The sequence below is a fragment of the Eleginops maclovinus genome, chromosome 15 (assembly GCF_036324505.1).
Source record: "Eleginops maclovinus isolate JMC-PN-2008 ecotype Puerto Natales chromosome 15, JC_Emac_rtc_rv5, whole genome shotgun sequence".
In the NCBI taxonomy this organism is placed as follows: Eukaryota; Metazoa; Chordata; class Actinopteri; order Perciformes; family Eleginopidae; genus Eleginops; species Eleginops maclovinus.
Window position 1 is genome coordinate 13,512,457 of NC_086363.1, and position 17,877 is coordinate 13,530,333.

The following is a 17,877-nucleotide window of genomic DNA, read 5'->3' on the forward strand; positions in this document are numbered from 1 at the left end:
GGAGAGAACTATAATAGAAAAGTTAAATTAGGATGTGGCCTAACTTACATACAGTATAAAGGATACTGCTAGAATTTAAATAAGGCTCAGTGATTCTATTAAATCCAGAACTGTGCATTTTTCTCATTATTGTGACACTTACATTCATTTAAATACCTGTACATCCCGGTGTGTGTACAGTATATCTAGTTGTCATTCTTATTATTCACCTGTGCAATCAGAAATCTATTGCACCACCCTTATACATTTTTTAAACCATAGACTTATTGTTTATATTCAGAGAATAGGTCCTGGTTTGAATAAAGATTAAGTACTTAACTGCATATATTTGTATAATTACTTTGATTGTCCTTATGCTGTTTGTGATTCATTTGTGACTATAACACTGCAATTTCCCATGAGGACTAAAACTGAACTCTATCATTTATCGGACGCGTTTTCTTTCCTGCTATCTAACCACCTCCCTATTTATTCTCTAAAGTAAATCACAAAAATAAGGAATTGATACTAAGATAAGTATGTCGTTTTCATGAAAAAAGGACGATATGTGAAGACAAACTGACTGTCTGACAACTACATACATATACCCTGCTGCCTTCTATACAACACCAAGTCTACAGGCTTTGGAGGTTAAAGTGTGTAACTGGTGATATTATGAGACACAAATCATCTGCTGTCGCTTCTGTTTAACAGACACTAAAGTGTATGTTGTGTGGCCTGAAAGGGTTTAAAGGCCAAAGACAGATAATGAGTGTGCCAACAGAGGACACTTGGAGATGGTAACACAGGAGAGGGACAGGGAGAGGTTGAAACCTGTCCCCTGCTGTAATACAATTAACAGATGACCATGTACTGTGTGCCATGTGGTGCCTAAATGAAAAGTCAAAGAGTGTTTGACCCTGACCTGTGTGTGCTGTCTCACTACTGACCTCCTGTGGGGATTGCTCAGCATCACAGCTGCTTTTTGGAGGAACTTTGCAGACTTCCTATTGATCACATGCAGCTATAGCAGCTTCCCTTTATGACACATAACGAAGAAATGCACAAGTTAGTACACTTTGAAATGTAGTAAATAAAGATCCACACGCAGCATTTTCACAAAGGACTTAAAATTTATAAATATTCTTTCAACATTAAATCAGTAGGGATGTTATATAATTCTTCCAAAAAATCCAAGAGATTTTCAGAGAGCATGACAAAGTGACAATAATCTGATACACACATTGCTTCTCTACTCAAAAAATATCTAGACTTTTTATACTGCGTATATCCCCCGTTTCTTCCAAATATATCAAAATATATGTTGACAATAAGCATCAATACAGACCACACAGAAAGCAGAATCTCATAGGTCGGTCGGGTGCTTTTGTTTTTTGAGTGAACACACTTCCTGTGTGGCATCACTAAAGGTCACTGTGTTTGACCCCTGCCACTATGTACACCCTAGGTGCCCAGAAACTCCTCCCCAGTGCTGGCCCTGCCTTGTTGCCATGGCTACAAAGGACGCAACTGTGTCCATGCAAAGCTGCTAGAAAAGTCGCATAAATAATAACATACAATCTAGTTCATGCTTTCCTGCAGGGCTGGCCAACACTTGGGAGGATGACTCATGGCGGCTTCCTTTGGTGAGCGTTCCTCATCTCCTTTTGTCCTGCATCACTCTTAGTAGCAAAAAGACAAGGATGCAATGACAGAAAAAGAGGGAGGAAGCTGCTTATGGAGGCGCCATGAGACACTCCTGCACACATAGGATTCCTGCCCTCTAGGGGACAAACACCATCAATGCACATCTGGGAGAAAGGCAACGTTGGCCAGCTGATTTGGAGGCTGGGAGGAAGCTGTTCAGCAAATCCTCAAATTCAACTATTTATTATATTCAGTCCTTCACTTCTTCTAAGATGACTGGAAAACCTTGCAGTTTTAATGACTTGTAAAAGGGACTGTGTGAAAATTATTAAGGTGCTGAGGGGAGATAAAACCTGCATTTTATTTTATAATAAAAGCAATGTTTATCGTTTTGTTAACCCTCACTTTAACGAAAGAAAATGTTTATAGTAACCCCCCAAAAAATCTTTAAAATTACAAAATAATGTGCAGATATAAAAACGGGAAACACAAGCAGTCTATTAGTGCTGCTAATACACTTTTCAATATCCAACTCTCCAGACAGATATTGACTCCCGCTCTTTAAGAACAATCATAGATACATAACCCGGGCACAAGTAATTTTAACACAGTCCCTAATCCCCGACACTAATGAAAACTTTCTACAATATTGTGCTAAATTTAGAGAAGAGAAACTGGTATAAGTGTCAATCAGTGCCTGAGGGACCTTCTACCTGGAGCTCAGAGGACGTCCCGTCCTGTCTCAGGTGCACTGTCTCCATCACTCCCCTAATAGGACCAATCAATAAAGGCTCAGGTGACCATGTTGCCACGGCATTCTCCCAAACGTCACTTAAGGTAAGTCAGGTTAGGCAGGAGAGCTAGAAGTCGCCTCTTATCCAAAGATATCGGGTCAGACTTTTTAAGTATGAAAAGGGAATCAAATCTGTGACTCCACCTCAGCCAGGGTGTGCTTTGGTCTGGTCTCCACCCACTGACGACTAAATGATATAAACCAACACAACATTTACATCTCTTTCAACAACCGTCACTCAACCAACTAACTTCTAAACTCATAAGTTACAAATAAACAGAAGTCGTTTCTATCCTGGAGCGCAAAGAAACAGGATATCATTAATCAATTAGACACAGTATTTCCAAATAAGTTAAATTGAAATCTTAATATATTGTATTGTTAACTCCATTTAAATATTTTTTTTCTTAGTTTAAATATAATTATTACAGATCTTGCAAAAAAATACTACACTGTGCATTGGCTGTCGTTTAAAGAGTGCCCGGTGCTTCCTGGATTCAGATATGTACACTTTATTAGAAATTGCCTAGAAGGGAGTTCCTCACTGCGTATTATCAACAACCTCTGGTCATATGATGACATCCCTTCATTTCTTCCATTTGGTCAAATCTCAATTAACGCTGTGATGTCTTCAAACTAATTTGAACTGAATGAAAAATAATGCATATTCTTTTCTTGATTAGTTAAGCTCATTTTCCAAAAATAGTACATCTAAAAATATATTGCATATGCCATCTTAGGAAAATCGACATAATAAAATATTCTTAATAAGGAGAAATTGTAACGTAGGAGAATATATCACCTCTTTGAAGAATCTGGGCGTTAATAGAAATAAAAAAAAACCCAATTATGGGAATTGTTGTTGTGGGTTAGAGGACTCGTGCTACTCGAATAGAGAAAAGATGGCTTTAGAGTGTTACAAACTTTTACAGCTTATCCAATGTTGCAGAACGGGGCGTTTGCAGTGTAGGCAAGCAATCGGGTACTCTTTATGGTACACACACTCCGATGCTACTCGCTTTCTGAGTGACAGTAAAACACTTGCAGGTTAAAGGCAATGAATGAGTGTGGTGTGAAATCCTCCATGACTCAATTAAGTATCGAACACCCTCCCACGCATTCCCACCCCTCAACCCCCCTTCAATCCAAATACACGTCTACAGCTGCTACATTTGTCCACACAATGCGTCAGGCCTTCCTCCAGATGCCTTTTTCAAATCTAAATCACATTAACAGTGTGAATACATACATATATATATATACTGTATATTTATATAAGTATGTCAGAGCTGATTGAAAAATCAAATGGAATGACTCTAGTAATATATACATTCTTATACTGTATATATACTATATATCTTCCATGGGATTCAACAGGTTGTGCAACATGCTAACACGTTGGCCGACTCTAAGGTTGAAAGAATAGTAATATACAGTTAGCACTGACAAAAAGCAGCCATGAAATCCTTACTTACTTAATCCTTCTCTTACACACACACACACACACACACACACACACACAGACACACACACACACACACACACACACACATAAATGATACACAGTAGGTCCCCCCGCAGATAAATTAGTAGCTGAAACAAACAAAAAAAAGAAGTTGGTTGTAATTAAGGAATGGATTAGTGCAATATAATAAAGGGAAGTGCTGACGAGGAGAAGTGTGAGGGCGGGAGACGGGGACTTGTGTGACATCCTTTGGTTTATCTTCGGGGGGAGGAGGAAGAATAATAATTGGTGTGGATATAGAATAAGAGTGTGTAGAAAAGACGTTTCCGATATTTTTCAGGGTGCCACATAAGCAGCTAGCACAGCCATGAGAACTGTTTCTAACCAGCTTACCGACAATGAGTCAAATTTAGCCGATTGACTGATCATTTTAGTCATTTAATAATCAAGAAATGCCAAACATGGCCTGGTTCTAGTCATTCAATTTGGTGGTTTTTAGTGTGTCTGAACATCTTTGGGTGTAGAAGTCACCTCTGGCTGTTGGAAATTATTTTCTTTCACCATTTCGTGACACTTAATTGACAAAAAGGGATAATTAATGATAGAAGAAATTACTGGTTGCATCCATAATCCGGTGCAATTTAGTCTACTGATCATTTCATAGCTGTCAATCAGACAATCTTTTCCTTGGAATGACAGTATCCACTTTCTTCCTTCTGTAGTTGGATGTGGGGAGACTAGCTGCATAAAGCTTTATCTGCAAGTCATAAGGCAAGTCACAGAGAAAAGCCAAGGTGAAAAAATACAAAAGAAAAACTATGAAGACGTCTCTATAAGCCCCCGCAGGGCTCAGGAGCATCCCGGTTCCTCAGTTAAGGTATAGTTACAGTAACTCTTTCCATTGGGCAGTTAGAAGAGCCTCTCTATAAACAAGGCTTCTTTAAAGCAGGACCATGGCTGAGATTAAAACATTTGTTTTAACTAATAAAATCAGTGTAGTGCCATTTGTGTCCTGACCTAAGCCCTGTTCTAGAGTCGAGTTTGGTAAGGAAAAATTCACAACCCTCTTCAGGTACACTCTTGTAGTTCACGCAGGGCCTCACTGGAGATGAAAATGTTTCTGTGGCACACTGAAAGAGAGGATGGGCAGAGAGAGAGAGAGCTCAGCTTCCTCTAAAGCTGCTTGTTTGGTTTGATTGCCTGAAAGCCTCCTAAAAAAAAAAAAAGAACAGCACACATACCCACATTTATCAATTTATCCATACTGACAAACACTCTCCCACTCTCTCTTTCACACGCTAAGAAACACACAGTTCAAATCGTTTGAACACTGTTAACATTGAGCTGACAATGTTCTCCCGGAAGCACCTTAGCGCCGGACCATTCCTGAGCCGATGGCTTACAAATGGAACAAACATGATTGTGGTGCTAAGATGCTTTGGGGGGAAATGCAGCCCTGACAGGAGCCAAGTTCAGCCTGGTGTTCTTCATTCCTGGCAGGCGAGGAGAGGGACGCACGAAAGCCTCCGTGTAACCTCAGAGTGCTGTGGTAGATGATGAATGACATTTCTGGCTCTTTAAAAACCAGGAAGTGACGGTGCTCTGACAGATACGGATTGTATCGCATTGTAAGCCCCTCTGTAGTCAACTAAAGGGATCTGTGCTTCATAATGTGTCAAACTTTTTTCCCTTCCCTGTGGTCGTGAGCATCCCTAGCAGGAAAGACAGGGGTTTTCAGTCCTTCATCTACTGACCCACCCCCCACCGCTGCCTCCGTGCAGGAGGGGGGAGCTATGCTATGATTAATTTATGCACCCCGTCTACCCTCTACTGCAGGTTCTTCAGGATGCGTCCAAATCGGTAGTCATACACATGCCGGCAGAGATACACCAGCTCGGGGTCGATATCTGTGGGCACACAGCGGTGGGAGGGGGGGGGCGAAGTCGGAGCGGCAGGGCACCACGCTGGCACTGCCAGGTGGGGCGCCTTCTGCACGTCGCTTCACAAAGGCACAAAATCTGCAAAAAAAATCCCAAAGGTGATATTAAATAAAAAACAAATCAAATATATCATCATGCTGCCGTAGCTTTAATAAAAAATAACGAGCTACTTCACTCAAAACAGATATTTGAAAAGGATGACAAAGAAAATGCTTGTGGCCTAGTGTTACCTTAATTTATTAACAGTTGCAGTGTCAACCATGTGTGATAACAAAAGTCAGGAAAACAGGCTTACATATATCAAAGAAGGAGAGGTGTTAATTAAAAGGACCTTTTAAAAAGACTTTCTGCTATCGGTTGGGATGTTTTCCTCTGTGTGTTTGTGTGTGTACTTACCTACAGTACTGGGCTAATGGGAGAACGTAGCATCTGTCTTCAATGCAGGCCACACTATTTTCATCCTGATGCCGAGAGGCGAAAATCTCATTCTGAAACCAACAGTGGGTGTACAATGTCACATCAACACAAGTGTCTCCTGTAGCGCAGGCTGAGGGCTGAAGAAATCACAACGCTCTTTAACTGTGCGCACAGAGGAGAGAGTTATTGTTCATGTGCGATAAAACCGCTCCTGTGTTTCCACTTTACATGCGGTGGCCACATAAAAAAACCTGCTCTACTTCACACATGTTGTAGACATCCGTGTTGAATAGAAACATGAGCGTTGTTTCACTTTCTCATGGTGGAATTGCTCTCCTATCTTTCTCTTTGTTTGTGCAGAGGTGGCAGAGATATCCTCTTTTGGCATTGTGGTTACACTGAAGTGCTACCCAACTTTCAACAGTTTCAGGGCTGCTGAGGGGGAGATAATAATGTCTCCAGCAGCAGTTACTCACCACCTCCTGCACATTTTCTGCTCTCTTATATTAAACAAACAATTGATCATCAAAAAAACATATATTATGATGTGAAATGTGTGCACAGCTGTTTAACTCACGAAAAAAAAGTAATGAATAAAATAATTGAATGTCTTTTTTTCTTATTAAACAGATTTGGGAATTTTAACTAGCACAACTTGATTCACAAGAGGACATATAATGTTAATTTTAGGTTTCATATTTGTATTTTGTCTCTCCACTGTGACATGTCTCCATGCTTTATGCTTATTTTTCTCATACTGCCTGTGCTGCAGCACCTCTTTTTGTCTTTTTGTCTGACTGGGCTCTATCTGAAACCAGAGCCCAGTCTGCTCTGATTGGTTAGCTTGGTGGCTCGGTTGTGATTGGGCAACAGCTTGTATATGTCCCACCCCTTAGCCTATCACGTACAATGTGTTGGAGTGCTAGCCAATAGAAGCGCAAGTGTTACATAGTGATGTCAATATGTTACTGAAGTAAACAAAGGAGTCCAATGGACAGGCGGGAGGGAGTGTGAGAGAGAAACTTTGAAGGACATTTACATACACAAAAACGATATAACACGCTACAGGAAAGGGAAAATCCCAAAAGGCATAATAGGGCCCCTATAAATATTTTTCTAAAAAAATATATGATCACCAACAGCGTGTATTTATTAACTTGGTGTGTTTAATACGGTGGAAGTACATGGATATACAGTACTGTGCAGCTAATGTCCCTATGGTGGCTTTTCTGAAAAAAACTACGATACTTAAAGTGTTTAACAATAAAAACATAAATTACATCCAAGTATGTAAGAATTTGTGTTAATCTGAAACAATCAGATCAATTCTTACAACACTTTTCTCTCACACTGTCTTTCCTGTGTTGACTCACTTTGATATAGACATTATTATTGAACATTTTGCAGCTCTTTAATAGGACAGTACCAATTGTAAATAACTGTATGTTGAATAAAGCAATGATAATAACATTTGTTTTTTTCCTTTCAGGTTGGTGTGAATGTCAAATATTTACCTCATTACCCATTAAGGGGACACATCTTCAAATTTGTTTACCTCAGTTAATCTGGTTTTAAAAAGAGGACAAACTGTTTCCAATGTGCTCTTTCCGTTATGCAAAACCTCACCTCACAGTGTGTGCTGGGATCTCGGCCTCCCTGTGTGTGCTCAGGTCGGTAGTACCAGAAAAGACTCATCATCAGCTCTCCTGAGGAGGCAAACATACACACACACACACACACACACACACACGAGGTAAACAAACTTGGCCATATGTCCCTTCGTCTTTCCATCCACCATATCTATCCTTGATCTCCCCTTCCTCGTCTCCCTTACCTGTTTTGGGGTCGTCCCACAGCGCTGATATCTTGGCAACATATGGGAGTGATTTCTTCCTGGGGCCTGATCGTAGCAGCACAGTGTCTCTGACATGTATCACTTCCCCGTCCCTCTCCACTCCTTCATAACACTGCCGTAGGGCCATCTCATCCTCTCCCTGAGACAGACACATTCACATGCACGCATACACACCCACAAGGACAGATATAATTCTCATTATAAAGACAAAAAGGAATCTGTCACACGAAGCTGTGTGGTCAAAACACAATTATCTTTACCACCTAGAGCTGATTTTTTTTTTTTTTTGCCAGGCAGCTGCGAGGATGCTTTTCCTAGCAGGGTATTATCAGGAAGTGGAATAGAAGAGAAAAAGTCTCACTAGAGAGACAAACAGAATAAAGCTCTCTTATATCTTGCTCATCTTCTCTACTCGAAGACACACTTGCAAATAACGTACCGCTATAAAGACTTCTCTCTCCGTGGGCATTCCCACAGTCCGCCAACCGTTGGTGGCACGTCTTCGGCTGACTCTCTTTTGTTTGGTGCTGCTGAAGCTTGGCAAGGTCGACTGTTGTTTCTGGGGCAGCCGTGTGCGGCCGATGGATAGAGAGCCATTGGATGGCTTGTTGCTCTGTGGGCATTCAGGGGCCAGCTTTAACCTGGCCTGCGGCTGGTCTCGCCCTGACAGGGGGGGCAGCAGGTGGGGTTTGGTCTGAGTTGAAGTGGGCACGCTGGATAGAGGGCAGCTGGAGATGGGCATGGAAGGGGGAACCAGAAGGGAGGGGCTGTGGTCACCCTGAGGGGAGGAGTAACCCTCTGGAAAAGTAAAGGGTGAATGTAACAATTATACAGCAAGAAAGCAAAAGATCAAATTTGCACTTAAAGCTAGACCATCTAACTTTTACAAGACTAAATGAATCAGTTCAGTTCACTCAGGTGTGACTAATACAACCTTACTCTGTGTTTCATGATCAGTATCTAAAAGTAGCTAATGTTAGCAAACTTTAAGTTGCAGTTGCATAAGTGCAAAGCATAATTTAAGTGGAAAATTGCATGGTTTTACCGTGAAACACATGTAAAACAACCTGCTTCCTTTATCTTATTTACAGTTATTACTGGACAAATTTAAAATGAGCCAACAGCTCCTTATCAAGGAATATCTAAGTCAGAGCCTCAAGCAAAGGACACTTTCAAAGCTCATACCACCAAAAAGACAACAAAAAAAACAAGGAGGTTCACACTTGTTGGGCCACATTAAAAGCCTGTGGCAACTTTTACATCAAAGGACTCTTTAGTTCTTTAATTTATACCATGATAGCATTGGGATATGGGAACCTGCTTCAGATGTGATTGGAAAATGCAGTTGTTAAGACATTCTCAGTTCCAGTTGTTTAACATGATATTGACAATTTGCTTCTTTCCTCTGAAAGAGGAATCCGCTCAAATATGTCATCTATTCATTTTTTCCACTTACCTGTTTTGATGCTGTGTGTGCATCCAGTGCACCCTGCACTGAAAGAACATCCCCTGCTGTTGACGGGAGGCATGGCTCTGTAGGTGTAGCCACTGATCCCACAGGTTTCACCGTAGCAGGGCGAAGCCACCGAGTTGCAGTAGGCAGAGTGGGTCAGCCCCGAGCTGTGGGACACCTGCGGACCCAGCAGCTTGGAGCCATTCGTCCGATTGGGGCATAAACTGGAGGGGGCAAAGTTCAGAGGTTGCGGGGCCAGGCCTGCTGACGTTGTTCCAGTGTGTGTTGGGTGGGCGATGTGAACGTAGTAGCTAGAGAAGCAGTGGTCGGCGGTGCAGAGGCAGGAGTGTGGGCTGAGGGTCAGCGCTGTGTGTGGGTGGGAATGTGTAAGGGACGGTGAGGATACGAGGCACTCGCGCTTCACAGGGGTAATGGCTGAGTTAAGCGGCTGATCGTCTGATTCTCCGTAGGGCTGCTGGCCCAGGAAGAAGGCCAAGCTGTGGCAGTATTCCACTGAGCCCTCTGGCGGACAGCAGTAGTATGGGCTCATTTCGGTCTCCAGAGGCTCTTCCTTCACTTGCTTGAGCGGGTATGCTAGCATGCTGCGTGACTGGTAGCCGGGTTTGGTCAGTCGATGGGTGCAGTTGCCGGTATCCCACTCCACTTTGGGCTCAAAGTCTGCCTTATTCTTGCAGGCTGCGCACCCGCTGTGCAGGGAAAGGACCTTTTTCCCCTTCTGTTTTTGTGAGCGTCCCTTGTGTTTGAGTTTGACCCTTGGGTGCTGTTTTGGGGTTTTGACCGAAGCAGAAGCCTTGCAGTCAGATGTGATAGTAGCTGTGGGTGCAGCCTTTATTCTCTGTTTACAGGTAGCAGAGGAACTGGTTAACTTTAGCAGGGCTGCAGCATTTAGTCCAGCCAAACGTCTGGGGGCGGGGGCATCCAGACTCTCCAGGCTCATCCCCCAGCTCTCTGCTCGGTTGGCTTTGGCCTTCTTGACCTGCTTAGAGCTTTTGCACAGTTCAAGTTTGGGCGTCGTTGAGGATTTAGTGATGTTTCCACGTGTAGCCTTTATACCTCCAGGGACACCACTCCTAGTTGGATTTGCAACCAGGGCAGACCCTCCATTAGTGGACTCTTCCTGTCTTCTGGCCTGTTTAGCTGCTGTCTGAGGGTCAGTTGCTCTTTCAAGCAGTAAACTGTTGACCGCCTCGGCATTCAGGGAGGCCAGTCTGCGCTTGCGAGGTTGTGGGAGAAGAATAAATGCTCCATGACTAGGGCTTTTTGAATTTGATTTGGTTTTAGGTAATGACGTTTTCTCTTTTCTTTCACTGCTTTTCCCTTTTCTGGGTTTGGGATTGACAAATGAATGTCGGCGTGAGTCTTTTCGCGTGCTTTCTTTACAACTCTCCTGTTCGCGGATGCTTTCCTCCAATCGGGTAAGGAGGACATGACAGCTGAGCCCCTCACCGTCTGAAGGCCCGGCTCTGCCACGCAAAGGGTACGACTTCCTGTCCCGTTTCTTGTCGCGCCTCCGGTCAAGTTTTCTGTTCTGATCAGATTTTTGTGTCTTCCCTCCCTTGTTACTCACATTCTTGACCTTAACTTTCTTCTGTTTGATGATTTCGCTTATCTTTTTCGTCCTCCCGAATCTAAGTGAGCGCTCAGACCAGGTGTCGCCCATAGTGCCAACATGTGGCAAAGGAGGGCTGTTGTCCCACCGCTCAGCGCTACTGTCGCTCTGCCGGAGGGAACCCTTCTGCCTTGCGTGAGTCATCACATGCTTCTCCACAGGGCCTAGAGATAAAGAGACCGACAAGTGGTCAAAAATGTGTGTGCTAGTTTCACCATGTGGTTACAATGTTCAGAATCAACAGATCAAAAACCAGTGATCTATACAGTGATTCAAGTAACTTAAAAGAAAGCTATAATTGAATCCATAGAGAGCTGGTTCAGCCCTTCACTTGTTGAACATCTTAAAACATCTCTATAGCTTATGTTTCTTAAAATCACACAGACAGTTGAGATCAGCAGGCAGCACATTTTTTGGCAGAGCAGGATTAATGACCAGGGCAGACACTTAGGGAGTGTTAAAAGAAAGGTATTATGGACCAAGAAGGGACCATTAACACAACTTCAAACCTTTTTTACTGTCTTGACTTGAAACGAGACAAAGCTGGATGGGTTTTTGTGGTGTGGAATACACTGAAGTACAAAGAAAATGAAAAAAGGCGAGAACACGAGCACAACAAAGATATCGACTATCTAGCACAAGCACTCAGTTTGGATATAAACACCACAACACCAGATGCAATAATAAAAGTTTAATGATGAGACCAATGGTTTTGTGATCAGACTGAATTGATTTGATCCTATGGCGAGCTCTCAGCTTCTGAATGACCGATTGTGATTGTCTAATTATAACAGGGTTTGTGTGTTTCATGTAGCAAAGAAGAAACTGATGCTCTCTGTCATTCATTCACTGCTCTTGTTGCCTTATCACCTAGTGTGCAAACAGAATGCAAATAATAGCTTTTTGGAGCCAGTTGTTTAGTCTGAAATGTTAAGACTGAAAGGAAAATGGCCAAACTACAATATGATGTTTAATTGAAGACAATAGGGCAAAGCAAGCGATTTGAACCAGGTAAAATTACACTAGAAAATGAGTGTCTCAACGCATTTACTTATAGTTATTATACATGATGAAAAAGGTAATATCATGCATACATCTCTGACACAGCGTACTGTGAATACTCCCTGAGCCCATTGTGAAATCATTTAGCAATTAAACTCCATTAGCAACAAACAATAAGCTTGGGAGTATTCATGAAAAAATACTCCCTGAGCTTGTTGTGAATTTGCAACAATAAACAACTGATGAATGACTCATATATATGTTGAGGCAGGTGTTCCTTAGATAATGCACACGTATAGACCACGACTTCAGGGAAAATGTTAATGCAGCGTATTTTCATACGTGAGCTCGAGTCATAAATATTTATTGTCTGGTTAATAAGATGGGTAAACTTGAAAAGATTAGCACTTTTTTTGAACAGTACACATTGTAGAATCCCCACCACAAAAACTCCCTACAGAAAATACAATTAAGAATTTTCTGCCACTCAAGTTTTCTGAGCTGAATGGAGGTTTTCTTCTAACTTAAAAAACATCATTGTCCTACCAAATCACTTTCCATAATTAGCCATGACTGATAAATTAGGGTATGGGTTGGGGTTATTTGACGATAGGATATATTTGCAAGACACTGTTTGTGAAATAGATCTGCATTTTTTTAGCTTAACACTAGCTTGTATGCGTCTGCTGGGATTTGGAGGTTTGGTTAAGCTGAATTCTTCACAACTATGATTAAAAAAGGCAAGACTCTGAGGTCTCCCCCTGAATAAACTTCATATAATTTAAAATGGCAGATTATCACCTGGAAAAGCAGTCTTCCCAGGCCAGGGCTTCTGTTCAGACTAGCATGACTGTTAGGCTCTGATGCTTGATGCAGATTCCTCTGTGAACTCATTCAGGACTAAAGATTTTGGCCCAACAGTTGCAGCCGACAAGATTTTTCAAACATGTTTGATTTCGTCTGACTGTGCTTGCGCAGTCTGTAGGAGGTTCAAGACTTAAATGTCTGAGTCATCCAAGCCAATAGCCAATACGAGTAAAGTTACAGGGTTATTGGCAATCAGAACCACTTCCTGAACTACATCTCCCATATCTCCCAAAGGGTAATTAAAGCAATTAATGCAATATATTCATCACTCAACACCTGATAAAACAAAAAAAGTTGTAGTATCTTGAAACCCATTATTTATGGAATGTTTATGAATGATTACATAAGGTAGGATGTGATCTGTCATCTTAGTGTGTGTCTTTGCGTCTTTTGCCTATCATAGGAAGACTAACTTTGGGCTGCTGCTCAGAGAAGATGTAATCCATTTTGCAGTGTGGCCTTGCCTGCTGAGACTGAAATGTAATACCAGACTGACATACATACATTAACTTACATCAACTTCAGAAGTTCTCCATACTTTAAGTTCGAGAAAACCAGTCCAGAATCGGACAAATGAATGATTTCATTTACCTAAATAATCAAAGTATGTTTAAAGAAACTCTCCCCTCTAAACAACAACCTTGATAATGAGCTTTTATCAACATTTTAAAACTACAAAGAATATTTTCCAGCAGCAGTTATGGCTCACTGCTGAGAAGTGTAGGTGGGGGAACCTGTGAGATATTATCTCTTGTGGCAGTGTTCTGGCTGAACAGCAATTTGGCTCTTTAAACAGTTAGGCCTGGTGATCCTCAGGAAGTAATCTCACATTTACAGGAAGATCAATGACCCTGCGCTCTGTCTCTAATTGGTAAGAACATAGATCATCAGCTCCTTTCAGAGCATCAAACACCGGGCACCGCAGGATACTTTTATGATAAGCCTTGCAATTTCTCCCAGAATTCAGGAGGAAACCTGTGTAAAACAGCAACTCAGAGTAAGATCTATAGGCTCCATTCATATGTTTCTTAACTGAGAAATTCCAGTTACAAAGCAACCCTCAAAACAAACTTCCTGCACTAGGTTCTAGATTCAACTATAAACAGGCTTTACATACTAATATTACAATATTTCCTTAAAAATAAATGCAATCCAACACAGCAGACAGAGCACCTTATGTGAAAAAGACAAAAATGTGTCATAAATGTATAACAATATAAAGTATCACTTCAAACATGTGTTAAAATGGGGGATGGACATAATAATTCCCATGTATATATATATATGTGTGTGTGTGTGTGTGTGTGTGTGTGTGTGTGTGTGTGTGTGTGTGTGTGTGTGTGTGTGTGTGTGTGTGTGTGTGTGTGATAACAGCCAATACATTAAAAACATGAAGCAATATGGACATAAAACTTTGTATATTATTTTGTAGTTAATATTTATTAACCCGTTCAAGGTTTAAAATGGTTTATAATGAAAGACTATTATAGTGTGTTGTATTCTCTCTGTGTTATGGTGTATCACAGCATTTCTACTCAAATATAAAGCATGTTAAAAACAATATATATTATATAAATGTATATAAAATTAATAAATACATGTTCATTTGTGATAATTTTCTGCAATCTCCCATAAAATACCCTCCCTTGAACAAATCTTTTTTCAACCTCCTCCTTTACCGCCCTCCCTGCCCTCTCTTATAATCTTTTTAACAAACCTCAAATTGTAGATTGCTCTTGTAAAACACGGTCTAGCTTTTTGGGCCACTACCATTTCTCAAATCAGAGAGGGACAAGCAGACAACTCAAGTTAAATATATTTATATACATTATGATTAAGACGTCATTGTAAGGTGTCATAAGGCAAAAAAAAAAGCTTATAAACCACTACATTATTCAACCAATAAGCAACATGCATTACACCATACAGACAACTCCAACTGTGCTGTCTGAACAGGAACTATTACTGTCTGTACATGCTACAATCTTTACCAACTCATCATCAGCCAATATTACACCTGCACCTCAACTTTGAAGACAGAGCCAGAACACACATCACAGATAAATAACCAGCCATTGGGGAACGGATGATAAAGCTCTTATTTTATATTTCCCATGTCCTCCACAGCTAGCAGCTACGAGGTGCAGGCATGTTGAATTTATCAAGAATTTCAAACATTAGGTCACTGTCTGGTGTTTTCCAAAATACTTGCATCGCAGCCTTGAGCTTGATCTACAACACCATCGGCCGAGATGTCGAAGGAGATTTGCATACATGCACACCTGCATACATTTAACATGCGAAAACATATACATCCAGACACCGTGGAATACAGTAGGATGATACAGTACAGCTTGACGTAGCTTGCCCATCTGAAGTAGCCAGCCAGGCTCTAAATATGGGCTGGAGAGGGGAGGAGGGGGGGCTACCCGAATGCACACACATACACACACCAAGCAAAATAAAGGGCACTCTTGATCACATTTTTCTAAGCGGATTCCTCATTACCGACACCGTGGCTATTCTGGTCCCAGTCCTGGTGAAGAACTGGGGAGGATATGGCACGTAGCAGCAGCCCCGTATATCGCTTCTGGTGCACGAAGCGAAAAATGGGTTCTGCGCTCCTTCTCTGGACGGCTGGGCAGTCGGAACAACTTCAAACATTCAGGGCGAAATAGCAACAAAAAAACAACCGAGCTGCTAACTTACGGCTCGCCGACACGCTTCCTCCTGGCAGCCGGGAAACCGTCGAACAAATCTGCGGGTAACGTGAATGGGGAGGAAGCCGCCGGACTGGTGCGATGGCAGAGCTCCGTAACTGGGAGAGCTGGGGAGGAGTGGAGAGAGGACGGTCGGTGGCGCTGCCTGCGAGATGTGTGTGTGTGTGTGTGTGTGTGTGTGTGTGTGTGTGTGTGTGTGTGTGTGTGTGTGTGTGTGTGTGTGTGTGTGTGTGTGTGTGTGTGTGTGTGTGTGTGCTCTTCCTGGTTGGGCTTCCACCGATATGCACAGAAAAACTTCATCTGAACCAATTGCCTGCCTCGTTTGACACCCGTCCTCCATTGACGGACACACAGCTGTTTATTGGACAAACTACACATGTAATATGTCCGACGGAACTTGTCTTAACCCACTACGTTAGAAACGCGGCGCGGCTTCATCACTGCCAATGGATGTTACTGCCCCCCACCACGACGACACACAGCCTCACCCTTTCATTTGTCGTGACCACACCACGACCAGTGAACCGCCAGACTGTTTAAACACGTCTGGAGAAATGCATATGAAGCAGGAAGGCATTTCACGTGACATCAACAGTGTCCCATGTGGTGCGTGGGAGATATGTTTTTTAAACGCTTCCCATTTAACACAGTCCTGGTGGGTTATGGGATGTTAAGGCGCTTTAAATCAGCTCCCCTTTCCTCTATCTTTACTGTATTCGTGTTAACTTTGAGACATCATTAAATACAGGTTGAATTCAACTCTTCATTACTAGCTTGGATTGTAACCAAGATGAACCAACTACACTACTCATCAAATCCAAGCACGAACATGTCCAATTGAAAGCAAGTAGCATAGGTTCCCTCAAAATGGCCTATTAGTCCAACAGAATGCAAGCAACTCCATTGTGTATTCATGTCACTAAATTCCGACAAATGAAGCATTGAGACTCTTAGAATTATGAATACCTCCCTATATGAAATACAAACTTCTTGCATTAATTTTTTAGGATGTAAACTGTCACCCAGAAAAAATGTATGGCAGATTTCATTTAGCAGCAGTTCAGAGTTGTGGTAAGGTTGTTTAAGCTTGATAAAGAATCATCCGTCCCCCCGATCTCCATCATCAGCGTTTAAAGACATTAAATTAGCCTTTTTTTTTGTTGCTCATTTTAAAGTTAAATTATGTTTCGAAGCCAATCAGGATCAATAGATGGATTCAGTGAACAATGGTTAATATCATGAGGAAATTGGAAACATTCATACATTTAACATACACCTTTATTTTCAAATGTTCATGTTAGTCATTTCTGTTTCACCATTCTCGTCCAAGCCAAACTAAAATGTATTTGCTATTAAATATTAAAATGTGGCACTTTATTGTCAACAACAGGTGTGTGTATCTCACAGAAAAGGCAGTGGCAGTGTAGTTGTTCAGATTTCCTGCACCTTGCTAATAGGTGTGTCTCATAGGGTGGACAGGTTCTGGGTGATGCATGTGACTAGCAATTGCCACATTTCCATAATGTCTACACTGTGCCACCGCCTTCTCTAACTCTGTGTGCTTTAAACGTCCCTCCAGATCCTGCATGTGGACAGCGTTTGACATTAATCTAATAAATAATTGACAAAATGTGTGAATTAAAAGAAAGATGACCTACTACCAACTTTTGAAACTAAGCATTTACCCTAATTTATTTATCTTTGCTGTCATTAAAGCCAACACAAAAGGCACCACAGAAATGGCATCTGAAAACAGCAGGGTGTAGTTTACCAAGCCTTAACATTTCCTTCCTTTACCACACAATATTAGGTTTAATGCTTTTACTTGAATCTGAGATGTAAAGAGCATTTTTTCTCTTTCCAGAAACATTTAAAAAAGCTTTTCTTTGTCATTTTGTTGTAATCACAACCCGCCATCAATGAAAGCGGCCACTTCCCTACCTACAGTAGGGCCTACTCAAAACCATTAAATGGGAAGAAATGGTGATGAAAGTCAGAGAGGTGCAAAGGGCTGAATTATACAGTTGAATACACTGTTATTACATCAATTCAATCTCTTCAAAAAAGGTGCCTGTTTCAGAATGAGCCTTAGTGCCGTGTGAAAGAATA

General features: G+C 41.6%; 1 protein-coding gene across 1 annotated transcript; it reads right to left on the reverse strand.

The window, feature by feature from the left end:
* Nucleotides 1-1,092: 1,092 nt before the first annotated feature.
* On the reverse strand, nucleotides 1,093-15,904 carry LOC134876862 (bromo adjacent homology domain-containing 1 protein-like). The gene is given in 8 exon segments (XM_063902042.1): nucleotides 1,093-5,841; nucleotides 5,843-5,902; nucleotides 6,221-6,312; nucleotides 7,868-7,947; nucleotides 8,076-8,235; nucleotides 8,536-8,894; nucleotides 9,553-11,343; nucleotides 15,758-15,904. Coding segments are annotated over 7 exon segments (2,652 nt in total). The 5' UTR covers nucleotides 11,324-11,343; nucleotides 15,758-15,904; the 3' UTR covers nucleotides 1,093-5,711.
* Nucleotides 15,905-17,877: the final 1,973 nt, after the last annotated feature.